Source organism: Ochotona curzoniae, unplaced genomic scaffold (assembly GCF_017591425.1).
Source record: "Ochotona curzoniae isolate NIBS_2020 unplaced genomic scaffold, NIBS_Ocur_1.0 contig_4792, whole genome shotgun sequence".
Classification (NCBI taxonomy): Eukaryota; Metazoa; Chordata; class Mammalia; order Lagomorpha; family Ochotonidae; genus Ochotona; species Ochotona curzoniae.
In genome coordinates, this window is record NW_024466389.1 from 3,256,626 (window position 1) to 3,283,781 (window position 27,156).

At 54.7% G+C, this 27,156-nt stretch overlaps 1 protein-coding gene across 1 annotated transcript in view; it reads left to right on the forward strand.

Moving 5' to 3' along the window:
• The window catches only part of CAMTA1 (calmodulin binding transcription activator 1), a 698,792-nt gene that overhangs the window by 355,366 nt on the left and 316,270 nt on the right, over positions 1-27,156 (forward strand). Inside the window, exon 5 of the mRNA XM_040987850.1 lies at positions 15,008-15,143. Coding sequence (XP_040843784.1) covers positions 15,008-15,143 — 136 coding nt within the window. The remainder of the gene's footprint in view (positions 1-15,007; positions 15,144-27,156) is intronic.

Below are 27,156 nucleotides of genomic sequence, written 5' to 3' on the forward strand. Positions count from 1 at the left end.
ACTGGGCAGAATGCTTGGGCATTTCACAGGATTTCCAAGGGTCACTTTTCTGGATTGGTCCTCCACTCCAGAGAAGGTCACCAACATCTGGTTGACTCAGTTCTCCCCAGTTCAGAAGTTGGGGGGTCCTCCCCTCAGCCGTAATAGCATGTGTTCCCGGCCTGGAGGCTGCCTGTATGGCAGTGTGCTTCCTCTGCAGTGCAGCCAGCCCTGCGGGAATGTGGCAGGTGCAAGCCCTTCTCAAGGACCCCGGGTCTGGGTCTTAACTGCGTCCCCCGCCTCCTCCCCCTCCCTTGGCCCAAGGAGTGCTGGGTGGGCAGGGGAGTGGCATTCCAGCTTTGGGTTGCATTGTCCCCTCACCCCAGGAGGAGCCTGCAGGAAAACTTCCCTTCATGCCCAACGCCCATGCGGTGTTGGGGGAGTGTGTGCAGGCCCTTGTTTCCTGCTGCCGCCTGCCTCTCAGACACACACTTGTCTGAGCCACTTCTGTGCCGTCCGCTGGCCTGTGACCCTGGGACTGGCTGTGCCACTGGCTACTCAGTCCTCTCCTTCAGTCGTATTTAAATGGACCTTTAATGCCTGCCAGGGAAGAATAGGTTTTTCTTCCCCCCCTCCCTTCTTGCTTTAAAGATTTGTTTTATTTATTTGAAAGAAAGCTGCAGAGAGAGAGAGAGAAAGACACAGGCAGAGAAAGAGAGCTCTTCCATTTGCCAGTTCACTCCCCAAATGGCCTCAGTGGCCAAGGCCGAGCCAGTCTGAGCTCAGGATCCAGGAGGCTCCTCTCCCCCTGCTCACATGGGTGCAGACCCCAAGCACCCATCTTACGCTGCTTTCCCAGGTGGGGAGCTGGGTAGGAAGTGGAACAGCCAGGACTCAACCAGTGCCCGTGTAGGATGCCAGCATCGCAGGTGGCAGCTTGATGTACCATACCCCACGCTGGCTCCAAATCCTATAACCCCCATACCCAGGAATCCTCACCCAAGTTCCTGGACACACTGACCTCTGAGTCCAGTGGCTGATGCCCAGGGGATCTGGAGCCCAAGCTGAGTGCTCTGTCCCGTCAGCCTGCGTAAGGTCATCTCTGGGTATCTTAGCCCTCCACGAGCCACCTGGCTCTCCTGGCAGCGAAACATCATTTTCTATTAAATGATGTGTCTGACATTTACCAAATTTTTATGTGACAATTTAGCAGGAACCGGTCGCATTAAACAGCCTTATTAATATTGCAGTAACATGATTAGGCAACCATCGTGGCCGACAGACCGTGGGGGCTGATTTATGAGCTCCAGGGAAGAGAGGTGCAGGGTCTCTATTGACCAAACCGCCTTCTGTGCCGTTCGGGTCACGATCGATGAAAGCTGGGGATGGCTCCCCGCAAGGACACAGCCCCGTGAGCAAGGGCGTCGTGGAGAGACTGAGGCGTGCACAGCCCAGCATGGCTCCTACCCTACTGTGTTCAGCCAGCTCTTCGCTGGGGTTTGATGGAGCCCAGAAGAATCTGCTTTGTAGCTGGGAGCCTGTTAAAGATGGCTCTGGATCTGGCCACTGCCCCCAGCACGGGGGTTCTCTGCAACAGACGAGGGCAGTGCAGGGAGGGTCCAGCCGGGACCAAGTGCCATGGGGGAGTTGAGGAAGCCAGATTTAATTTCACGCCTGGGAAGGAGGGAGGTGGCAGCAGTGACATTTGAGAAAGGCCTTAAAGAGCTGAGCGGGGGAGTCTGGCCTTCAGCCAGAGGAGGCAGCTCCCGGTACGGACCAGGCACGTGACGGCTTTTCACAGCTGAAGTTCTTGGACACACTTGGCTAAGGGCAGCGCGTGCAGTGGCTCAAGGCAGGAGGCGAGCTGTGCTGCTGATGGCAGGCAGGGGTCCTGGTCAGTCGTGGGCAGAAAGTAGGCTAAAATCCAGATGGGAAGGGCTTTGCCAGCCAGTCCTGGGACCTGCCCCTCTCTGGAGGATCTGGGTGTGTGTGTGTCCAGCCGGATGAGGAAGGCCCCTAGGGTAGGTGGAGGGGAGCCCCAAGGTGGGTCCTGTGGAGGTGAGGCTGCCCCCGCTCCCTGCTGAGGGTGGTTCAGGGCAGGGGCAGTGGAGGCGGGAAGAAGGCCAGAGCAGGAAGCATTTCGAGGCATGAGTGGCTGGCTCTGCCCCTGGGTTCTGGCATGAGGCTGCTGCCCTGGCATATGACCATGCCCTGGCATGGTGGGGCTTTTCACCGGCCTCTGTGCTCCCGGAGCTGGGAGAGCCAAGGCAGTGGCAGGAGGCCTTTGGGACTGGACTGCAAGGCCATGAGGAGGCCAGGGCACCCAGACCTGGCGAGCAGGTGAGGGGAAAAGACGAAAGCTAGGCCAGAGGTCACAGAATACCTGCAAGCATTCGATTTCTCTCTTGGCCTCATAAGCACTGAAGGAAAGCTGGAGTCCAGTTAGGCAGCAGGCCCTGCGCCCAGTCCCCTGCATAGGTGCTGTGGGGTACACAGGATCCCTGGTGGCATGTGAGGCCTGGGAAATGCTGTTGTTTTCATTTCTCATCCAGGGATTTTCTGGGGCGGGTTGAGGGGGAGTGACAGGTCTAGAGGCCCCAGGGCAGTTCCCAGGCTCCTTGAGCCCTGCAGGTTGGCCCCTGAGGAGCTGCTTCCAGGTCAGGGCCTGACGGCCCTGTGAGGGGTTCCAAGCTGGTGCAGTCCCTGGAGGAGCATTTGGGGAGGGGGCTCCTCGACACCTGCAGGAAGCAGCCCCTGGCTGGGTCCCTCTGATGACCACACAGTTGTGCATTTGAGTTAGCAGCCTGATGATTCACAACAGCATCTGTCGAGGGGACAGAAGGCTCGGGTTAGGGACAAGGTGAGGGGTGCCAGCTGCCCCATCCCTGCCCTCGGTCCTCTGATCACCACCCTGCTGCTAGGACTCCGTGTGCTGCCCCGGCTGGCCCTGCTCCTCTCTGCAGCACCTCGCCCCGCCAGGCTGTCGGCCCTGCCTGTCTCTGCCATCTGGAACACCCCCACATCTCTTCGCATCATCAGCTCTGTCTGCCCAAGGGTCACCCTGGTCCCAGTTTCCATCCTGGCCTGCTCACTGGAGCTGGCAGGTCTGTGCTGTGTGCCGGGGGCAGCGTGGCTTGGCCAAGGCAGGGGCGAAGGTGCCTGTTGTTCTCCCATTTAGGAGGTGGGTGGTAGGGAGGGCTGTCACTCGAGGTCCTCTGCCTGAATTCTCACTTGGCGAGAGACTCTTCATTTCTCAGCCCAGGTTAAGGGCAGCCAGATTTCTTGGCTCATCTCGCTGCCACTGGGAGCCAGGCCAGGCTGGGGCGAGAGCCTCAGAGCCATCGTGTTGAGGAGTGGGCAGAGAATCTCGTCCTCAGAGCACTACTGTCCATCCACCACTGGTGGGAGCCAGTGTACGGAGGGGCCCACAGGAGCCTGGGTGGTGGCAGGTGGACAGGAGCCTTCGTCCCATGCCAGGGCACCTGCATGTGGAAGGAGAAGGCCAATTGGCCGCTCGGCCAGGACAGAGTGGAACCTGCACGTTGGGTGAAAGCCCCCAACAGGGGCAAGAGGCCTTGGAGTTCTGCCCCTGGTAGGGAGATGGCCGAAAGCTGACCAGGCTGCGTCAGGGAGGAAGAGGGCAGGGAAGTGTGAAGGGAGGCCGATTCGGTGCCTCGGGCAGCCCTGGCACCTTCTGCTCTTGGCTGATGTGTGTGTGTGATTGTCATGTAAGGGTGTGGCTGTGACCAGGCCTCCCTGTGGCAGGGGACCCAAGTGGACCTCCCTCCACCCTGTTAGCTCCAGCAAGGCTTGTGTGTGGCCTGTGGCCTCAGGGAAGTGACCAGGACAGGGCCAGCCTGCCAGGATGAGACCATGGCAAGAGTCTGTTGTTGTGGAAGACGCTGTCCAGCTGGAACCAGTTTGTACCTCCCCCATTCCACATGGTGGACCAAGTGGTGAGGGCAGGGCCTGTGCAGGGCTGCTGGAGCCATGTGCTCCCTGGTGCTCAGCCTGTGGGGTTGGTATCCTCCCCTGGGGGTGCTGAGGTACCCTGGGCGGCCATGGACGTGTGTGCTGGACAAGGTCAGCCTGGGCAGGGCTGCCCCTGAACTTCCAGAACTCATAATTGGTCCCTTGTGGCCGGCACAAACTGACGTCAGCCTGTCTGCTCCTCCCCTCCGCTCTGTCGGCTTTGGAAGAGGAAGTGTGATGTTTTCCAAAATGCATTTTTGTGCTTTGCCACTGAAGATAAACATTTTCTAGACAAAATAATTCTATTTTCATATACAGAACTCCCGTCTCGGGTTATCTTGTGCAGAGCACTTCTCTGCTTTGTTGTCATGTGGGTCTGTGTGGTGCTGTGTCCTGGCCTCTCATGGCACGCAGGGACTCCCGGGACACGTGGTGGGCAGGTGTGTGTGTGCGGTGGCCGGTGCGTGTGCGGGTGGCCGGTGTGTGTGCGGTGGCCGGTGCGTGTGTGGGTGACACGGCAGGCCGGTGCGTGTGCGGGTGGCTGGTGCGTGTGTGGGTGACACGGCAGGCCGGTGCGTGTGCGAGTGGCTGGTGCGTGTGCGGGGTGACACGGCAGGCCGGTGTGTGTGTGGTGGCCGGTGTGTGCGCGGGTGACACGGCAGGCCGGTGCGTGTGCGAGTGGCCGGTGCGTGTGTGGGTGGCCAGTGTGTGTGCGGGTGACACAGTGTGTGTGCAGGTGACACGGCAGGCTGGTGCATGTGCGGGTGACACGGCAGGCTGGCGTGTGCCACAGCCTCTCCGAGCTCCCTTGGCTGATGCCCCCCCACCTGGTGTTTACCACGCTGATCCCTGGCAGTGTCTTCTCTGCCCATCTCCCTCCTAATAGTTATGGATTATGGAAAAGGAGAACAAAGCCCATTAGGAGGTTCCCGTGCGTTTGATTTGAGGGAGTTCTCATCAGAGCGGCTCCGTTTATTGGCCTTTAGCGTACGGCCGTATTCCCTTCTCACAAAACGAATATTGCCTTGTCTCCTTGAGAAAAATTGATTTCAACCAGGAAGGAGAAGAGCTAGCCGCCTCCTCCTTTTCTTCTTTTTTCCCCTTCCTCCCACAGAGACAGAATTTATCTCCGAGGTAGGTGGGGGGAAAACAGGAATAATTGGACCAGAAGCTAATTCCCAGAGATTCATTGTCTCGCAAGCTCCTGGCAGGGCGTGGGAAGCGTGCCTCGCGCCACATGCTAATGATAAGTGACAACTTCAGCTGACCATAGCATTGAGATATTTAGTCCTTCCTGCTAGCAGATGACACATTCATTTTCTCGCAGATTTATGCTGGATTATTAATAAAACATCAGTGTTGGGATCGGACAGGTGAGGGGCTATGGCACTGAGGCTCCACTGAGGAGGTATCGGCCCGAGCTGTGGGTTCGGACGTGAGCCTGACACTGCGAGGTTCTGTGTCCTCCTGGGCTGGGGCTTCCACAGCCTGAGCAGCACTGAGTGGCCTGGGCAGCACTGGGCAGCTGGCATGGGAGGTGCCCCTCTCCCCGAGCACTCACCCCACAGGTGCTTACTTGCTGTTTACAAGGCATGACAGGGGGAGGGGGCAGAGACAGCTGCTGGTCCAAGTGGCCACCCGCTCCCCTGCAGAAGTCCCAGAGGTACTGCAAGCCCCCCAGGCGGGCCCCTGGGGGAGGAAGGGCAGAAGGCCCCCCCCCCCCCAGGCGTGCCCTTAGAGGTGGCTGATCTCTCTGGAAGGTACCTCTCCTTTCTCTTCCTGTTGGCCTTTATTCTTTTTGGGGGTGTAAGGTGCAAAGGCTCTCTGCTCCAATTAGGTAAGGCCTCTCCAGGACCCCACGGGCTCCCTGGACCTCCTCTTAGTTGCCAAAGTGGTGCCCCCTTGCCACACACGTGGCCACAGGTCCAGGCTCACAGGCACCTCACGTTGTATTTAGAATAAAAACCCGGGAGCCTTTGTCATTCAGGCCTGGCCAGGAAGCTGCCCTTCAGCCACACCTTGGCCCTGGGAGCTGTCCATGGTGAGCTTGCCTTGGACTTGGCTTCTGCCCAGATGCTGTGTCCTGTGACCAGATGCTCAGGTGGCCTCGCTACCCTCACCCCGCAAAAAAGGTGGGTGTTGTTGCACCCACTTATGTGCTTGCTCTCTCCTGTGGGCCCGCCTTCCAGCTCCGGGCCTGCACAGGGTGGGTGCTGAATTCTGGCTCCGCCACAGCCATACCCTCACAAGAGCCAGAGCTGTCGAGTCAGGGCTGCAGCGCCCAGAGCACCCCACGAGGGCCGGCCATGATAGCTGCTCAGTAAATATTAACGGAATAAGTCACGGGGTGTCATAACAGATTCTCAAGCTGAGCCCTGGGGAGCTGTCGGGCGGGAGACCTTAATGAGTCCCTGCAGACCCGCTCTGGAGCGACTCCCGGTCATTACCGTCTGTCCATATGGGTCTCCTCTGCTTTTCCCCGTAACCTCCAGCAACAATTTATACAGACAGGCCCACGTGTAATGATCCTTGGGAAGTAAAAATTGACTCCTGCCTTTACACTCTGGTGGCCCTCACATGCTGCCCGCCGCACCCTGCTGTCCATTCACCCCGAAGGACATCTAGATCGTGGAGGTGGGACTCTGGGGACACCCAGGGCCAGGGGTGGGGGGACGGGGTAGTCCACCCCTTTGGCTGTCCCAGCCTCTTTCGCTGCTGGTGGCTAGCACTTCACAGCAGCAGCCACCAGCTGTCCCTGCTGTCACTCAGGACAATGAAAGTACATGTGAGGAAGCCCCCAGGGCCTCTGGCTCGCTGCACCTGCGGGTCCCAGGATGGGGAGAGCAGGCACAGTCAGGAGGCTTCCTGGCTTCCTGGGGGCTCTGAGGGCTGGGCGGCTACTTGGGCTCTGATAAGAAAGCCTCATTAACGATTTTTCAATTTGCCCTCATTTTAATGAACAGGAGCTGGGGCTGGCCCGCCCAACAACGAGCTAATCATATAACGCAAATTGTTTGTACCTTCTCCCTGTCCTGATTATGTCTGTGGCTGCAGCTGGAATTTATTATGCAAAGCAATTGGTTTCCATAGTTGGCAGATTGTAGCCCGGACCAGGCCCCTGCAGTCCTTCCTTACTGTTCCACAAATATCTCAGAGGGGCCGGGCCTGGCCAGGGGTCAGGGACAAGGGTGCTGAGCTGTCCAGAACAACTTGCCTGCTCTCTCATCCAAGCTTGGAACCTGAAGACCCCATGGGTACATCTTCAAAAGGCAGCAGGCTCAGCCTGATAAGCCTGTGCCCTCCCAAGAGACCCGGGCCACAGCACAGGCTCCTTGGGGCTCCGTCTGGCACTCTGTCAGTCTCGCTGAGCGCCAGCCGTCAGTTCCAGCCCCACCAGGCCTGTGTGGGAAGGAGATAAGCGAGCAAGAGCTGCTCCAGCACACCACATTCCCCTTCACAACGCAAGGAAGGTCCCCAGGTGCCGGTTAAGTCAGGCTCACCCCGTCTTGCCATGACACACTGGTTCCCATAAGCCCTGGGAGTGCCTGGGGTTCTGTGACTCTGACGGGCAATCATACGTAGCGAGACACCAGGATGGGGTACAGGCTGGTTGATTTCTGGCTCAGCCCTTGCCAACTGCATGGCCCTGGAACCCCCTTCTGTGTTCTGGGTGACAATACCCCAGCTGTAATGTAAGTAGCCCCAACACAAGGAGGGAATAAGGGGCTCTGTCCCATGCCAGCCACCAAGTGTGGGCTTCACAAATGCCAGCTCTTCTGGGTACACAACAGGTGCCATGGTTGTCACAGACATTTTGGTCCAGGCTGTGTGCTTCTGACGGTGCATTTAAATCGGGCCATTTTGTGTTGGAAAGATCAGAAGGAACGTTATGGGGACATAAAATATGCCTGCTGCAATTAAGGATGGCATTTCCCATTTTCTAACTGCCCACTGGAACGGAGATTTACCACTGGCCTCGGGATTGGTGCCCTCTGCTCCAGGACACTGGGGGCCAGGCCTCATCACAGGAGCCTGTTTTATGCTTGGGGTCAGAACCTGGGGGCAGTCAGAACTGCACTAATTGCATTTCCATGCAGGCAGGCCTGTGTGGTCTCAGGGAGGGGACAAAGAGTGGAGGGAAGGCAAGGACCTGCGGCAGTTTGGGGCTGGTCCACGCCGCAGCTGACCTGGCCTTCTCCAGCTTGCAAGGACCTGCGGCAGTTTGGGGCTGGTCCACGCCGCAGCTGACCTGGCCTTCTCCAGCTTTGGAGATGGGCTCTGTTGAGAGGCTGTGCTCTAGGCATGTGCTAGTGCCTTGGGGGGTGCCACAGGGGCAGATCTGAGGGATCCCCGGGGCAGGCGCTTGTTGCCCCAAGCCCACGGTGCCAGGCCAGGTCAGGAGGAAATGCTCCCGCCTCCTCCACCCTGCAGAATCTCTATTATCTTCACAGTTGACACTGATGCCATGAGGGAGTGACAGGAAGTGGGCTCCAGGAGGGAGAGTGTGACAGACCTGTTGCGGGAGCGTCTATGCTTCCCGACTCTGTAGGGCCCATCTAGTCTCAGATGAGTGTGTTTCTATCCAACCTCCACACACGAAATCTCTCCAGAAGCACCCTGCTCTCATCACTGTGGCTTGTGATCATCCTCTTCCCCCTAAGACACTGGGGGAGCGTGTGGGCTCCTCTCCTGGTTGGGTTTCCCAGCTGCACCCCATGGTATGCCACAAGTCTGTGCTGGCTATGAGGCATGAGGAGCAGGGACTCTGTGTCTTGCATGTATGTATCAGAGGGACCCAGCAATTTGTCCAGGGTCACACAGTCCATAAAAAGCCGAGCCTGGGACTTCAGATGTCATCTCATCTCATCCCACATCTCTCAATTGTGTTGTTATGGGAAAGTTTGAGCATCTATAGGATAGTCTTCCCTCTGCCATCATCCACTCCCGTTCTTGCTCCATCCGTGCAAACCCATGCTCCCACCCTTATCTTAGACACTGTGCCATCTCACCAGTATTTCAGCAAATCCTTCTCACGCATGAGGCCTCCCATAAAGAATGCCCGTGCACCACCATGATATATCCTTCCTGCTCGGAGAGCTCACTGAAGAAGTTAGGTCTTGGTCCTATGAACTTGGCCAGTCTTGGTCCCATGAACTTGGCCACACCTCTGGGTTTTGCCGACCCCATCCTCATGGTGCTGTCCCTTGTGGTTAGGTCGAGAGGCCTGTGTAATTTGCATGTCTTCTAGTTGTGGCTGTGGGAAGGTGTGCTTCCATCACGCATGTCCGGTCGTCTCTTCTGTTAGGTCACCATCATCGGCCATCGTCACCAATGGTGCATGAACTCACTGGGGATTCCAAGATGGTGCTGTTTCCCTTTCTTCTGTTGGTTGGACTCCTGCTATAGAGAACTCCCATAACCAACTTTGTGGTGTAAGAGGTAAAGGAGCCAGCTGCAATGCCAGCATCTTCTACGGTGCCACTTTGAGTCCCAGCTGCTCCACTCCCAGTCCAGCTTCCTGCTAATGTGCCTGGGAAAGCAGCAGAGGATGCCTCCAGGCTCCTGCCTTGCCTGGCCCACCCCCAGCTGCCGTAGCCATTTGGGGAGTGGACCAGTGGATGGAAAATCTCTCTCTATGAATATTTCATTTCCCTCCATAACTGTGCCTTTCAGTAAGTCAGTCATTTTTTTTTTTTTAAAAAGGAGAACTTGTATTTCTCATTCCACACTCCCTAGAACTGGTTTGTAAGGGGAGATTAGGTAAATGCCTGATTCTCCCCCACAATTCTTTTTTTTTCCCACTTTTTAAAAATTTGTTTCCAAAATAATGTTGGGCCCCCCCAGCAACACACAGTTCTGGCTATGTTAGCGTGTGTTAGGATTCGTCATGTACCCTCAGGTGTAAGGATGCTCACTGTCTTAGCTGCTGGTATTCCCATGGTCCCGTCTTGGTTCTATTGGGAATCCTTCAAGTTGACGCTTCAGTTCTTTTCATACTAGTTTACGTCTTTGATGTAAATGGCCTCACACGTATGAGTGGAAACTGAATGTGTTTCCCCTAAAAGCAGGAGTGAGGCAAAGTGTGCTCCCAGCTCTGTTCACTCTTGTGCTGGAGGTTCCACCTAATGCAATAAAGCAAGAAAAAGAGGCAAAGGGTACCCTGAAAAGAAAGGCGGGAGTGAAACCTGCCTTTTATTCACAGATGGCATGACTATCTATGTATGTGCACACACACACATATGTAAAATATCCTAAAACATCTACAAAAATATTATTAGAGGTTGTATTTTTCTTATGTGCTATTTATTACTTATCAGTTAATTACTTATGTTTTTGATTAGTTTAACAAGGTCACAGGAGGCAAGTGCAATATGCGAAAGTTAATTGTATTTCAATGCAGTAAGAATGAGCACTCCAAAGTGAAATTAAAGAAAGCAATTCTATGCATAATAACATCAACAAAAGTTTAAAAACCTGGACTTAATTTCTAAATTGTAAAACCTGTACACTAGAGACTATGAGTCTTGCTGGGAAAGACTGACCTCCATGGAAAGACTTTCTGTGCTCTGTAACTAAAGGCTCGATGTTGTTATCGTGGGAATGATATGACTTTTATATCCAACGTAACACCTAGGAAAATACCAGCTGGGTTTATACACCCCTCCTCCCAAAAACTTGCCAAGCGGATCTTACACTGTATACAGAAATACAATTCTCAAAAAGAATAGTGTTTGGGGATCCATGCTACACTGTAGTATTGGCATAAGGACAGACCATGGACTAGAACACGAACTCCAAAAACAGGTGCATGCTTATGCTTAATTTATTTTTTATTATTTTTAAGAGTTACTTATTTATTTGAAAGACAAGGTGACAGGGAAGAAGAGAGAGAAATACCTTGCTTGCATTGGTTCACTCGCTGCCTGCTCACGGCAGTCAGAACTGGACCAGGCCAGAGCCAGGGGCCAGGAACTCCATCCAGGTCTCCTATTGGGCCGTCACCCACTGCCTTCCTAGGAATGTCAGCAAGACCCTGAAATGTAAGTGGAGAAACTGGGACTCAAACTGGTCCTCCACTGCAGGATGCAGGCGTCTTCAGTCACGGCTTAACTCACTGTGGCATTAAAACCCAGAAAAGCAATCCAGTGGGATGGACATACCAGTGCATGTAGGGGAGGGGGCAACATGGCTAGCCTTCTCTTTGAAGCAAGCAGTGCTGGGACAATTGGATATCCACAAGACCTTCAGCTCACACTGTACACAGATGGGTCACAGATGCAAGCCTGAGCCAAAAGTCTAAAACTCTAAAAGAAAACGTAGAGAAGGTTTTTGTGTCCCTAAGTTAGGCAAAAACAGTGTTAACACAATCCTAAAAACACAACTCGTAGGTAACATGGATAAGTCGAATTATGAAGAAAATGAGAAAGAAAACCTAATAGCCAATGTGGTAGCACAGGGGATTACGCCCCAGCCTACAAAGGCAGCATCCCATATTGCAGTGCTGTTTGAATTCCAGGTGCATCACTTCTGACCCATCCCCTACTAATGCACCTGCAAGAACAGTGGAAGGTGGCCCAGGTGCTTGGGTCCCCGCACCCACATGGAGACCTGGGTGGAATTCCAGACTTCTGGTCCAGAATATTCTTCTCTCTCTGTCTGCCTCTTCTAATAGCTCTGCTTTTCAAATAAATAAATAAGCACACCTTTAAATGTTTAAGATGAGAAAAAAACAAGATATGGAAGGAGGTAAACTATTTGCAAATATTATGTCCAAGAAAGGACTTGTATCCAGATGATACATAAAAATCTCATTCAACTCAAAAATGAGGAGATGAACAACCCAATTAAAAATGGGCAGAAGAGTCAACTCAGTTGCAGTGAAGAAGCGATGTGAATAGCTAATAAGGACATGAGAAGATGCTCAACAACATTAGTTATTAGGGAAATGCAAATGAAATCCTCTGCACACGCCCACCAGGACAGGAAACAGGGCCATGCTGGTGAGTAAGGATGGGGATGCAGGCAGCGGGAGCCTAGGGTGCCACTAGGGTGCCTCTCGCCAGGCAGCGGGAGCCTAGGGGTGCCTCTCGCCAGGCAGCGGGAGCCTAGGGGTACCTCTCGCCAGGCAGTTGGAGCCTAGGGGTGCCTCTCGCCAGGGTGCAGGGTGCAGTGACCGTATTGGAGGAGAGACTGGCACTTTAGCGTGTGCGTGGTCACACTGACTGTCACATGCTGTTGGCTGGGTTTTAAATCATGGACGGAACATCCACTCCATTTTCAAGCTGCAGAGAGATTCGCCTGTCTTTTCTCCTGGAGTCTGCACAAATGCATTTATTACGGTAAAATGTCTGGCCCCGTGGGAAGACGAGGTATAGATCGAACCTCACCTTCCATCCTGTGCTGATCCAGGGACTCCTTGGGACCACTCCCCCTCCACATCCACTGTGTCCGTGACATTTGTACCTGTGGGTGGGAACATTTCTGGGGTTTCCATTCTGTTCCATTGTTCCAGTTACTCGCATGCCAGTTTCATCCTTTTAAAATACAGAGGTGCAGCAGTGGAAGCTGCTGCCTTAGCATCCCATATGGGCTGGGTTCAAGTCGCAGCTGCTCCACTTCTGATCCAGCTCCCTGCCAATGGCCTGGGAGGGCAGCAGAAGTTGATCCAAGTCCTTGGGCCCCTGCTTGAAGCTCCTGGCTTCATCCTGGCTCTGTCTCGGCCACTGTGGCCATTTTAGGAGTGAACTTATGGATGAAGATTCTCTCTGTAGCTCTGCCTTCAGATGAACAGGTAAATATTAGAGATTTATGGCTGTGTTAATAGCTGGTGGTATTAACAGTCCTTACACCTCACTCTCTTCAGATGAATTTACCTGACTATTTGTGGCATGGTTTTGGAATCTTAACTCTTCCTTACCTAGACATGTCTTTCTATTCATCAAAATTTACTGCTCTTTGTCCTTTAGAAGATATCTATAACTTTCATCTTTAGGTTTTGGAAATTTCTTTTTCCCTGCGGTATCTATGGCATCTGTGGTCTTGCAGTTTTTCATCCGTGTTCACATCCCTGCCTGTCCATCCGGGTCTTAGCCCCCCTGCGGCTGCTTTGCTGTGGTGACGCCTGCTGAGCGCCCATCGTCCTGCTGGCTTCGCTCTGTTGCCATGAGCCTCACAGGTTGGATACAAGGGTCGCCTGGTCCACAGCCTCCCTGCTTGGGATGAAGCTCCCTGGGCTCCAGGTCTTCTCCTTGATGTCCCTCCATCCTGCTGCTCTAGGGTCTCTGAAGGTTTCCCCGAGGTTCTCTTGGGGCCTCTTCTTGGGCCAGGAGAGTTTTGCAACACTCTCATGAGGTCTTCACTCCTCTCTGGGGAAAACAAGGTGGGCTCGGAGCCCATTAGTCGGACCTTGAGCGTTCCCGAGGGGTTGTTCAGAGATTGGGAGGGCTGGACATACTCTGAAGCTTGGGGGAGGCGTTCTGCTGTGCCCCCTCCCCAAGTCCCCTGCCATTTGGAGATGGGAGTGAACCAGGGGGTGTTTTGTGCCACCTGCTGAGTGCCATGCTGACAGCGTCAGTGACAGCAGTGTGACACCATGCATGGCTGTTCCCGATTGGTCCAGTCAGAGCAGAAATGGGGAGAAAGCAGTGTTGACACACACCGCCTGCACTATGCCCAGGAGACAATGAAGTGCTGGCATTGTCCAAAATCTCTAATTTCCAACATAACTGCTGTTTAGTCACTGCTCTGCAGTGCAGTGACCTCGCCCTGGGTGGGGTGGGGACAATGAGCTGCAGTCCTCCTGGCGCATTGGCTTTGCTCCTCCAGACAGTTCAGCATTGAGTCATCAACAGCCAGTGTCCCGTGGTGAAATGGCCTCTCATTCAGAGGATGGAGGGGCCGGTGGCTGGAGGCCCTGGCTGCCGTGGGAGGAGGGTTGGCGTATGCCTGCACACCCAGCATCATGGAAGCCTCCCAGTGTGGCCTTATTTGTACTGAGTACTCTCTCACCTTCCTCGGATGAGATCTGCCAGCCTCATGGGTACAGAGCCCCTGGCTTTCCCTGTGCCCAGAGCTGGCCTTCATCACGTGCTGCTGGCTGCCGGGGGTCTCCCTGGAAGGCATTTGCTGAGCTTGCAGCAGCTTTGCCTTGCACTTGTCCTCAGTGGCCAGAAGGCCCTGGCTTCGGGTCTCCTTGGTATTCCAGAAGTGTCCGCTGCAACTACAGATGTGCAGATCAGAACCCTCTGCTCTCCCTGGCTGCTACAGGCCTCCTTACTGGAAGAAAACCCTTTCTGATGGTTTGTCCTTTCGTAAATGGTGGAAGGATGGCCATCCTCTCCTTCCCTGTAGCCTTTAGCAAGCAGGAAACAATTTTCCTAAGATGCTCAGCCTGGGGACTGGATAGATGAATTTTCCCGGCTGTGTCTGAGGCCTCTGACAGCTGAAGCCCAAATGGGAAAGAAGCAGGTACTTAGCTTGCTGCGGAAGAAGGGCTGTGGACGCTCTTTTGTATCCAGCCATCATCTAAACTCAGGCAATGAATCAAAAGTATTTGGCCCTGGCGACCGGCTCTTCCATTGGTCCGTTCTTAACACAGTCATCTGCCGTCTGCGTTCAACTTATTTATTTCCTAATGCCGGGTGATGGATTAAAAGATGTGTGGAAAATCCTTCTACGTGAGATAAGATATTGCCGGCTGCCGTGAGGCCCCGGCTCTTTTTGCTTTCCTCTCTCTCTCAGCTTTGCCTGCTTTCCGCACCGGGCTCAGGCCCCCACGCTGTATATCCTGATCAGTTTGTAGAAATCACTAAGGGATGTTTTCTAAGCCTGTCATTGACACATTTAATTCATTAGGTACCAAATCCGCAAGCAAATTTTGGCTGGCTATAAAACATGGCTAATCCAGAGAGCAGCAATAAAAGGTGAAAAATTGCGTCCCAGCAAACGTGGAGTGTTGCTTTTTTGGTAGAGGCGCACACCGGTCCCAGCGCACCCCTCTCCATCAATCTTCCTTCTGTTCGGGCCTCTTGTTAACGTGCTTGTTTGTCGCTCGCAGACCCCAGAATGGCTCGATGATCCTCTACAACAGGAAGAAAGTGAAGTACAGGAAAGATGGGTACTGCTGGAAGAAGAGGAAAGACGGGAAGACGACTCGCGAGGACCATATGAAGCTGAAGGTCCAGGGGGTTGAGGTAAGAGCAGGCGAGCGTCTCCCAGCCCGCCAGTCAGCCTCTGGGCCAATGGAGGATGGCATCACTGCAAGTCCTGGGGCGCCACGGGCAGCTGGCTCCTGGTCCTGGGTCCTGGGGCACCACGGGCAGCTGGCTCCTGATCCTGGTTGTCTGGCTTTGTCTATGAAAATGGGTGTCACAGCCCCTCTTGTTGTCCCAGCACCTCTGGTGGACGGATGCGGTCTTGCAAGGTTGCCGTGCTTGGTGCAGAAGGGCCTGCGGGTGCCAGGAAGCGGGGAGGTGGTGCGACAAAGTGTGTCCTTGCCAGGTGCCCTGCAGGTCTCTGTGGATTCCCCTGCTCCCCAGGCCAGGTTCACTCCCTCCGTCCCCTCCTGTGTGTCACTTGCACGGAGGTTGGAGCTGATGGGGACCGTGCAGGGGTGGGGTGAGTCACGGTGTGTGAGGTTCTCGCAGGGCTGAGGCTGCAGACATGTCTGGCGCAAGCTCTGGCTCTGGGCCCCTGGGAGAAGATGGGGTGCATGCTGGGTTCCCAGCTGTCATTCCAATCCCCAGGGCCCCTCAGCATGGACAGCCCTCACTCCTGTCTCCACGAGTACTGGGGGGCCGTGTCTCTCGGCCAGCCACAGAAGGAGAGGGCGAGGACTGGCGGTGGGTCGTCAGCCTGGGAGTTGGCGTGCACTCACCTTGTGAGGAAGGTGACTCGGGCTGCGGGGGGACACCAGGATCCCAGAGGCCCATCTTTCTCCCCATGGCTAGAGGGAGATATTCTGGCGCCTTGAGGCGTCCGGCTGGGAGGGTCACCTACTTCCACTCTGGGGGTCACCCTTCCATGCTAACATGCTGTGACTTTGTCGTAACGGTTTATTGTGTACTGATCATGTGCTTTGATGACTGTTAAAAATAGCATCAAATGGCTTCTTGTCTATTACCCCACAGAGAGAAATAACTTTTGCTTTATGAGGTTTTTTTTTTTTTTAAATGCGTAATAACACTGCTTTATGATGATGAACAAAGCAAAGCCCCGATCCGAGAAATTCCCGTTCCTCGCCCTCTCCTGCGCTCGGCTCTGGCACAGCGTGGTCTAATTGGCTGCACGGAACATTAACGCGCAGATTACGCAAACAGGCAGCTCCAGGCCCAGCCAGGAGGCCGGGGCCGACACTGTGGAAATCCATTAGCCACTGTCCACGGGAGGCAGGCTTGGCTAAGGCAGAGACGGCCTTCATTCCTCATGATGGAGCAAAAGGAGAGAGGCCGCAGGGAGGGAGCCCCCAGGGGCACCGACAGCCTTGCAGCAGGCGGGCTCCACCCCCGGGGGCAGCTCCCCCGCAGTACCCAGGCAGGGTTGCTTTGCCAGCAGGTGGACCTTGTCCGCAGTGCCCAGCAGCAGCGCGGAAGCCCAGGGCGGGTGGACTTCGTTGTCTTCCCTGGCACTGTGACAGGGTTCTTGCCGAGTAGAGCTGCTCTGGGGAGCCTCCTGGAGTGTGTGCATGTGTCTCTCCGATTGCATACCACAAACTGGCTCCTTGGAACTCAGGGGAGCAACGCCTGTGGGGCTTCCCAGCGGGAGTGGCCGTGACTGTGGGGAAGCAGCCGTGGGAGGTGGGCTCGGAGACACAGGCTGTAGGAGGGGGGCGTGGTCACAGTGAAGGTGACTTGTGGTGTGGCGGCCTCTCCCAGAGTCTCCCGGATCCTGACTCCGTGCCTACTCGGTGCCAGGCCCCGTGGTGTCTACAGAGGAAACTGGAGCTGTGTCCTCTGCTCCTCTAGTTCATGGTCAAGGTGAGAGGCAACTGTGCTCACACACAGTGTCCAGAAACATCCAGAGCCTTGAGGAAAACGGAGTTCAGAGTCATTCATTTGTGGCATCCATGCTCTGTGCGGGGGGACCAGGGCAGGGGAAGCCAGCACCCTGGGTTCACTCACCCCGTGGCTGCCCTTTCCTCTGGCTCTTGTCTTTCAAGCTGTGTCCATGTCGCATGTGGACCTCCTTGCTGCCCTGTCCCCGACTGCCCCGGCCTTCTTACCTGTCCTATACGAGTCCACATGGGGACTTTCTCATTCCTTCCGCTATTGTAGTGTCACGAGCTTTCCTGGACAGCCTTGCACATGTCTCCTCATGCCAGGTCGCCCTCTTTGTCTCCTGAGTCGCTGCCACACCACTGCTAAGTGGCTGTACCAGCTGTGGGTCTCCATGACGCTTACAGATGGGAGATGGGGAAGGGGGCCGTGTTATGACACTCTTGAGTTTTTCTTAATGAGTAGCAGGGTCAAGCACTTTCTCACATTAATGGGATTTTACAGGCAGACTCCAGCCCTTGGACTCTGTCTCCTGGGTCACCACCACGCCTGGCCTGGGGCTGGGATCCCATTGGCCTCATTCAGGGAGAGCAGGTAGCCAGGCCAGTCACCCTGGGTCCTCCCCTGTTAGGCTCCTGCCTTGGTGGACTCCCCATCCTGGCGTGAGGGTGCTGCTTTCTGCACAGGGGTGGGATGGCAAGGAGCCAGCCCCCTGGGCTCAAAGCTTGAAACCACACTGAGATCCACGACTTAGCGCATCACTGGCTACGCCAGCTCTGAAGACCCCCTCGTGGGTCAGCCTGCACCTAGACTGCACCCTGGGGCTTGCTCACACATTCCTTCTGGGCTCACGACCCACTCTCAGGTCCTGGAAGCTTGCAGGGCTGGTAATCTAATCACAGACAGGCCAGCCCTCTCATTCACCACTGGGTCCCCAAGTCAGGCACAGGCCCAGGCTTCCAGATCTCCAGTGTCCCAGGAAGCCCCGCCCACCGATCCTCAGGAAAGCATCTAGCTGAAGACATATTAGACCCCTCGCTTCTATTTAGTTATTTTTAAGATTTATTTATGTGAAATGGAGACTGTGGTAGTGGGGGGGGGGGGGAGAGTGACATGGAAACAGAGTATCCCATTGCTGTTTCATTCCCCAGACAACTAAAATCACCCCTGCTAGTCCTGTCCAAAGCCAGGAGCCCGGGGCATCATCCAAGTCCCCAGACACTGGGGCCAGGAGCTGGGTCAGACGCAGAGCAGCCGGGACTCAAACTGGAGCTCTGATACGGGGTGCTGGTGGTGCCTGTAGCAGTGTAGGCTGATTCACCACCATGCGGCCCCTACTAGACCCATCTTAAGGAGAAGAGGGCTGAACCTCAGAGAGCATCCTTCAGGAGCAGTGAGAGTTGGGACCCGAGCCAGACTTGTGGGTGCTGAAGCTCCCACCACTGCTTCTGCACCTGTTGCTCCATACACACGGAGTTGATCTCTAGATCCTTTGGCTCCAGTCTGTCCGAGTGGGCTCCGCCAGTTACTGTTGTCCCCAACGCCATTGCGGGGCACGGGGATGCTGGGGTGCAAAAAAGAACACGTGGTCTCTAGTCCCACAGTGAGGCAAGGAATCATGCGTGCACCTCAAATGCAGGTTGTGAAGCTGTGGGAGGAGACCAGGCACCTAAGGCTGGCTTAGCTGGAAGGCGGGAGGGTGTGCTGGGAGCCAGCTAGATCACAGGCGGGAATGGGAAGTGACAAGTGGTTGAGCCTGCTGACCAACAGCTTACATGACCGTGGGCAGCAGGTGACCAGAGACGGTCCTGGTGCTGTGGCTGTCCTCAGCCACTCTGACCCGGACTCAGCCTGCTCTGTGCTGGGAGGAAACCCCAGCCTGGATGCTCCCCAGGCTGTAAACTGTCCCATCCTCTCCAATGGCAATTTGCAGACACCAAGAAGGAGTTTTACTTTGCTGACCTTTTGATGGCTCCTTCCAGCTGGAAGCCTGAGGTTGCTTCCAGGCATGGCCTCATTACAAGTGAGGCCACTTCTAATGTTGGACCACATCTTCTTTTTTTCTGTTTTCCTTTTTTTTTTTAAGCATGTTTTTTAAAAGTGGGGATGATATTGTAGTTACTGCATTAGGAATTAACAGGGCATGAAATAACTCTCTGCCTTGTGGCAATGCCAGATCATTTCAGCTCCGCTTGCAGCCGTAAGATTAATAGGTAGCTTGCCTGCCGCTGATGGAAAAATGTTTTAAATAGCCAGCTACAAACATGTCTGGTGCCCAAATCAAGTTTGAGAAACAACCATGAATAGATAAGGAGGAGGACGGGGCTGATGATATGGCCTGACTGCAGAAGCACACAGAGGACAAGTATGTCTGTGGGGTGCAGGCAGGGCCGTGTGTCCCTGCTCAGGGGAGGGTGAAGCGTCTGGGGTCTGCAACCTCACCGAGTCCCCTCCAGGCTGGATCCGGCAGCTTTCTCCTGCAGTATCTGGTTTCTGCCACATCTGCTCCTAGGCCGCCACCCCCCATGCCGACCTCTGACCCCTGCAGGTGCCCCCGCTTCTCCTCTCCCCAGTCCTTGCCTGCAAGTGCTTCCCCGACCTTTGCCTCGGCTTCGTCCAGCTCCGCAGGGCGACGCTGCGAGCCAGCGTTTTTCTGAAGCCTGAACAGCCCGTCTAGGTGCTCAGGAGCCGAGCTGCCTGATCCACGCAGAATATGCAGAGATGCGCAGGACAGAGCCCCCCACCGACCGGCACTGACAGACGCAAGCTCCCCCTTCCAGTAGGACATAGCACTTGTGAAAGCGGCCAACTTCCAGGAGCCGGTGCTGTGGTATAGTATGCAAAGCTGCAGTCTGCAATATTGCCATCCTCCAGGGGGCGTCAGTTCAGGTCCTGGCTACTCCACTTCCTATCCAGCTCCCTGCTCAGCACAAGTTGGCCCAAACACCTGGGCTGCTGCTACCCACATGGTAGACCCAGAAGCAACTCCTGGCTCCTGGTTTTGGCCTGGCCCAACCCTGACCCTGGCAGCTGTCTTGGGGGAGAGAAAACCAACAGATGGAAGATCTCTGTCTCTCCCACTTTCTCTGTAACTCTGCCTTCCAAATAAAACAAACCTTAAAAAAAAAAAAAACAGCTTACGAATCAAAGCTTGAGAGTGTTTGCATGACCCTGTGTGGGCCCTCGCTCTGGACAAGGACATCCGCCGAAGGATTAAATGCTTGTTCTGCTTCAGCCTTGTTCGAGGTTCACCCCAGTCCCACAGCTGGGATTCAGCAGTGGCAAACTTTTTATCCAAAGTCAGACCCTGGTCTTCAGCTCCAAGACCACTGCCCGTCTGGAGCTTGGCATGGCTGGTTCAAGTGTCCGGGTGAGCCAGTGGGTCCGGGAAGCCTGCAGTACAGCTCTCGGCTGCCCGCTAACCTGAGTCCTGGGCGGCGTTCTGCTGCCTCATGAGTGAGTTAAAGCTCCCTTGCCTGTTACCACTCTGCATCCTGAATCCACAGCATTCGTAGGAGCGCGTCCACGTAATACAAATTCTCATTGATAAATAAGGTGATGTTAGCCATGTCTGGAGGAGCGTGGAGCCCCGATGGACGGGGAAGGGTCCTCTTCTGCCTTGGTCTTTGGATGTGTGAGTTGAGGCCCTGAGATGCAGGTGCAGGCAGAGGCGGTGTCGGTGAGGGCCCACAGTGGCAGACCGATGCGTTCTCACCATGTGTTTGTGTGCTGGAAAGCGGCTGGGGGCTCTCCAGAGTCCCTTGTGTGAGGACACGCATCCCACTTGGGAGCCTAGCCCTCCTGCTTGGTGGCCTCCCCAACGCCCCGCCCTCAAATGCCACCACCCTGGGCACTGGTGTTGCACACAGGAAGTCCAGGGGGGTGCAGCGTCCAGCCTGTCGCCTCTTGCCCAAGATGGCCTGCTAGACTCGCACTGCGTACCTGGCCGTACCCGAGCCGCATCCTCTTGTCCGGTGATTGGCTGTGTCACTGCTGGTCATGGCTTTCTTGTCCTCATTTCCCCCGGGGACCATAAGAAACAGCACCAGCAAGACCCTTGCTGTCCACTGTCTGCTTCAGGGGTTGGAATCAGGACCCAGATGTCCAGAGCACTCTGTGTCCAAGTCCTTCCAGAAGCTTCTGTGTTCCCAAGTGAACGGCAGAGGTGACCAGGTGTCTGTTCACTCCCAAGTGGGTCCTAACACCAAAGTGCCTATGCTCCCAGGACATGCTTCACACTTGCGCTCAGCAAGCACACAAGTACACACACCCACACACATACACCCCCCCCCCCCACACACACACACAAGAGTGAGTATGGGACTTTCAGATCCTTTCAAGTACAAAGATGGCTCAGGCAGTCATTTGAGACTTCTTTGTGCCACAGTGTGGCCCAGGGTTGCTGTGGGCGTCCATTCAGAGCAGCCTCCTTGCACCTTTGCTGGCAGAGGTGTGTGTGCTGGGATGCCTGACCCTCCCATCACAGAGTCAGGAGCCAGAAAGGGGTGGCCGGCTGAGAGGCCTGGCCTTTGCTGGGAAAGTGGATGGGACACTTGTGGCTGCTTGTCCCTGAGCCCAAGGTCAGCCAGGCCAGGATCTTCCCCCTCGCTGTCTGCCCGGGCACTGGCCTTCCTGACAGCCAGGTGTGTCTGTCGGCAAGCTATTTCCCAGAGAGAGACGCCTGCAAGCAGAAGGCAGGCCCGGAAAGTCCTTGGAGGAAGGAGGTCCGTAGCTCCCGCATGCCTTGTGTGTGGCAGGAGGTAAAATATCGTGTAATTTCCCCTTTTAAACTTGATTTGAGTCTTATTAAGTGAGGAACTCCCAGCTGAAGGTAGATCCACGGAATATCCACTTGATATGCTGAGCTTGTATTTAATTATTATCATAACAGTCTCTTAACATCGTGGCAGATTAGCCCACCAGGACATGAAAGGAGATTTTAGCATATTCAATTACAACACCAAGCCTTGAATCCCACTGTCGAGCAGGCGCCGGGTTGGTGTGTCCCCGGCCACAGCACCTGGCGTGGGTGAGCATCATTTGCAGCTACCTGCAGGAGCCTCGATGGGTCAGAAGCCTGTGCTCTCTCCTTGCTGAATGCCCAGCCATGGCTGTTTGTGCTGGATTAAAGGATAGCTCTGGCCTTCATTTGACAGAGTCGTAAAATATTGATCTCTGCATTGCCCCAGTCCCCTAACACTGCTGGCGAAGTTCACGCCCACCAGCTTGGGTCCACGTGGGGCCAGCTACAGCTCCCTGTCACATGCATTTCCGTGGATGTGAAGTTGTTACTGGTAGAGGAGAGACTTCCCGCTGCAGTGAGAGACGTGGGGAGAAGGCAGAGGTCACACAGGGAGCTGTTTGAGTAGGAGGCGGGGCGAGAAACGCTGCTAACCGTCCTGCGGGGAACGGCCGTGCACACAGTTGCCCCGGCTGCACAGGCTTTGCTGCTGGCTGCCTCCTGTCCACTGTTTTTCTGGTGTGGCTTTGGGGGTTTCCAGTTCCTGAGCTCCCTGGGGCCCTCTCCCTTGCTTGCCATGCTGGAACTTGGGGTGGGAAGCAGGTGGTTCCAGGGCACAGCCTTGCTGTTTCAATGACCTTCCCTTCCTGCAATCAATTCAAATGTCACGCATTGCCACGTGGCTCTGGGGGGCCTCACTTCCTGTTAGAGGAGGTCCCTGCAACGCCTGGGCCATGGATGGGCCTGATTAGCATCCTCGGGGAGCCAATTAACGTAGACTCACTGACCCTCCTCCTGCCCTGCTGGCCAGCGGCCAGAAGCCCACGTGTTGCTGGGAGCCCATGCACCTGTGAGCCACTCACGGGCACTGAGCTGAGCAGTCATGACACTTGCTGCCCTCTGGATGCGGGCTGGGTCTTGCCCCCGTGCCCACCCTCCCCAGCAGGCAGCTTTTTGTTTGTGCTTTTTGTTTTCATCTCAAGGAGGAAAAAAAAAAAGTTGGAAAGCAAATTTCACGAGTTGGCCTGGCACGTCATTACTCAGCTCCCAGCACCTCTTAAAAACCTCCCCGAACCAGTGAGTGGAGCCTGTCCTTTCTTATTCTGTCGTGGGCAGCCAAGGCTGGCGTCTGGCAGGTGTCAGACTGCCAAGAACACACTGGCCATGCACAGCTAATCCACAGCCCTCTGTTTCCAGGCAGAGAGCCCTGGCTCACCTCTGAATCTTGCCCACTTGCTCCCCACCCCGCCCTGTGCTGCACACGGTGCTGGAAGTACATGGGATGCCCATTTGTTTGAAGAGGGGAGAGAGAGATTTTTCGTTGCTGAATCACTTCCCAAAGGGCTGCAGCTGGGTCTCCCATGCGCAAGGACTCAAGTCCTTGGACCACCTTCTGCCTCTTCCCAGGAGTGTCGGCAGGGCGCTGCAGCACCCAGGGCGTGGCACCCACAGCAGTCCTGGGTGAATGCATGTGTTCTAGGAAGGACCATGCAGTGTTTGTGAGCCTGAAGGGCTGGCATGTGCGCTTTAACTCCGACAATGAAGTGTGAAAGCAGCCATGGATGGCAGGTGAAGAGTGGCACACGGCTGTAAACAGTAAAACTGTATTAATAAAAAACAGATCAAGAGCCAGCTTTGACCACGTGGTCAGCCACCTCTATTCTAAAGGTGGAGGCAGCTTCTTTCTTTTTGCTTTTCTTTTCTTTTCTTTTCTTTTCTTTTCTTTTCTTTTCTTTTCTTTTCCTTTTTTCTTTTCTTTTCTTTCTTTTCTTTGTTTCTTTCAGACTTACTGATTTTTATTTGAATGGCAGATTTACACAGAGGAGTAGAGACAAAAAGAGAAAGATCTTCCATCCACTGATTCACTCCCCAAATGACTGCAATGACCAGAGCTGAGCTGAGCTGAGCTGAGCTGATCTGAAACCGGGAGCCAGGAGCTTCTTCCAGGTCTCCCATGTGGATGCCTTGGGCCATCCTCTTCTGCTTTCCTGGGCCATAAACAGGCAGCTGGATTGGAAGTGGAATGGTTGGGACATGAACTGGCACCCCTACGGAATGCTGGCACTTGCAGGTAGAGAATTAGCCAGTTGAGCTGTAGCACTAACCCCAGCAGCAGCAGTCTACAAGGAGTGGGTACTGTGGGCATAGGTGGGAGTTCGTGGGGGTGACCAAGGACTTGTTCCAAACCCCTGCTGGCATTCACATTCAACTTACATCTTAACAACAAATCAGTGTTTTCATTCACAGCCTATCTGGTGTGGGTAAAGCTTTTTCTTACTTCTAGGGTCAACACCTCCACATACTGTAGACACAAACTTCTCACTCTAGCTTGTCCACACAAAGGGCAGTTGGAGAGCGGGCTTCGGGACATGTGCGGCATCCCCTCAGCCTGGGGCATCTGTCGGTGGCACCATGCAGAGGGAGGGGCAGGTCCAGTGACACCTCCTGCACTTCCCTGACTAATAGGACAGCTTGGCTTGTGGCCCGTGCCTGGCTGAGTCCAGCCACATCCGGGGCTTGGGGTGTCCCAGTCAGGAAGGTAGGAACACCTGCTTATTTGGCCGGGAGCATGCCTCGGTCTCTCCGGTGCTGCTCTCAAGGAGCCGGGGCTGGGTGACTGTACGCAGAGCAGAGGCTTGCTGAACCGATGGTTCTGGAAGTTCCAGGACGCAGCTCTGGGTAGGGCCTCATGGTGGGTGATGTCCTGATGGCAGAAGCAAGCCGGAAGCTGAGCGACAGGCAGGGCCACACTGGCTGTTTTTGTAGACACCAGTGTCAGGAGCCAATGAACTCCATGAGGTCAGCATCATCGCCTTCCCAGGGTTCTGGCCTGCGACCTAATTATCTCCCATCACCCACCACCTCAGAACACGGTTACGGTGAGTACTGAGCGTCCAGTGTGCAAAACTTTGGAGGCCACACTCGAGGCACATTCAGACCGCAGCAAGAAAAGAAACTGCCCAGGCTGGCTGCAGTAGAAGTCGCTCCCCCAGCTGACCGGAACAGTGGCCAGGGAGAGGCTGGGCAGTATTGGCCCAGGTTTCGGTCAACACGTGACAGCAAGAGAATCATGGAGAATATTCTTTCATCTCGGCTGCCACGATTGATGTTCAGGTTCCTGTCGGATGTGTGAGGCAGACATTTATTACCGAGTGTGAGGGATGTTGACTCTTGGCAAATTGATTATCAAGAATTTATTTTATTAAATATTCCAGGTGGTATGTGATACACGGAACCGCTGCTGCCATGTGGCTTAATGAGCCCCGGGGGGAGTGGTGAAAAAGTCAGAGGAAGTCACGGGTTCTGCTAGCTGGTGCTCAGGAAGAACGTGGGTTGGAGTCTGGAATGGGCCCCCCCGTGAGGCCTCCCCTTGGGGCGCACAGGGAACTGTAACTTCTGCTCCGTGGAGAGCCCTGACCCCTGACGTTCACGCATAAATCCCTCTGCAAGCGGCTGGCCTCCCTGCCGACGGTCCCCCACATCCGCCACTCACACCCTCAAATCAGCCACCAGGCTCCAAAGTTCTCTAATTACCCGTGTTTTTCCCGTCTCCCTGGGAGGGCAGTCAAAGATGACCGAGTGCTTGGGGCTTTGCGCCCTCACGGGAGACCCACACGGAGTCCCTGGCTCCCGGCGTTCTCTTTGTCTCTTCTCTCTCCATGTCTCTCTTCTCCCTCCCCTCTCTCTTTCCTCCTCTCTCTCTCTATCTGCCTGTCTCCGCCTGTCACTCTTGCTTTTCAAATAAATAAATCATTAAAAAAATTTCCCTGAGTTTCTATGGGAGAACAGTGTGCTGTCTGAGGTACTTCAGAAAATGGATGGGCTTAAAAACATTATTATTAAAAAATGTTTATTTTAGTGCAAAACTATAATGGATTATTTTCTCGTAATACACACATTCATGAACTTTTGGAAGACCCCTTGTGTACATATTAATTTCAAAGCTTTTGTCACTAAAAAAAGCATATATTTTAATTCCATAGCCTTTAATCGCTTTTTTATGACAGAGCGCGAGCGAGCTCCCATCTGCTGGTTCACTCCATAAATGGCTGTGGGCTAGGGCCTGAAATAGCGAGCTGGGAACAGCCCAGGTCTCCCCGAGCACAGGGAGCCAGGTGCTTGGGGCGTCAGCGCTGCCTCGCAGGACCCCGGAACTGGGAGCTTACCCTGGGCATCCAACCTGTTCGACTGTGTGTGATATGGGCTGCAAGGGGTTTAACTGCTGTCCCCCCCCTTTTTTTTTTCAAGATTGATTTTATTTATTGCAGAATTACAGAGACGGGGAAGGAGAACGAGAGAGATCTCATCCATTGCTCACTCCGCAATGGCCGTTGTGTCAGGAGACAGGCCAGACAGAAGCCCACGCACTGGGTGGGCTTCTGTGTGAGTGTGTGAGTGAATGCTGAGTAGTCACTAGAGTGGAGTGACCTCCATTCCTCAGAGCTGCCGGGGGAGGACAGACGAGCTGGCCACAGGCTCTGCCACCGCGGAGGAGCCCGGGAGGGGTTGGTGAGGGTGAGCTGTGACTGGGCAGCGGGGCTCCCCGGTGACCTTGGCCTCCCAGTGACATTTTAAAGGTGTCCGTGGCGTCTGATAGCTCGGGTTCTCAAATGCTCCGTTTCTATAATCTCAGGCAGATATTCTAGCCTGTGATCTTCTCAGTGGGAGACTGCGGGAAAGTAAATTGGAAAATCCCCAGACTCCCAGCTTCGCCAACGCGTCCTCGCTGTCCCGTGCTGTGTGGCGTGTGCTCCTCCTGTGGGGCCAACACCTCACCTCCGGCCCCAGCACACGTGTCTGCCTTTCTGTGTGCAGCAGTCCACGGGGTCAGACCTGCCTCCCAGGGGATGCTGCCCTGAGTTCTGGGTCTTCAGGCACGGCTCCCAACACTTCACACGTGGGCAGTGGGGCCGTGTGGGTGCCAGTACCCCGGTTCACTGGGCATGGCTGCTGAAGGGAACCTTGGGGAAGCAGATCCCCTCCCAAGCAAATAAATAGCTCGCAGGCGTGATATGAAATGTTTGGAAACAAGACACCACGCAGTATTTTGGCCTTATTTTTGTTTTTCCCTTTTCAGAACACCTGGCAATGAAATGCTCAGGCTAAATACCAGATGAGTGTGTGCTCCATTATGTAGAGCAACTTCATCTCAAACTTTTTTTTTCAGCCCTCCAGATGGAAGCACAGTGTAAATGTGGAGAGGCTGAGGAGGGGAAATGAAAATAAATGCTCCGAGAAATAAAGAATCTGTTT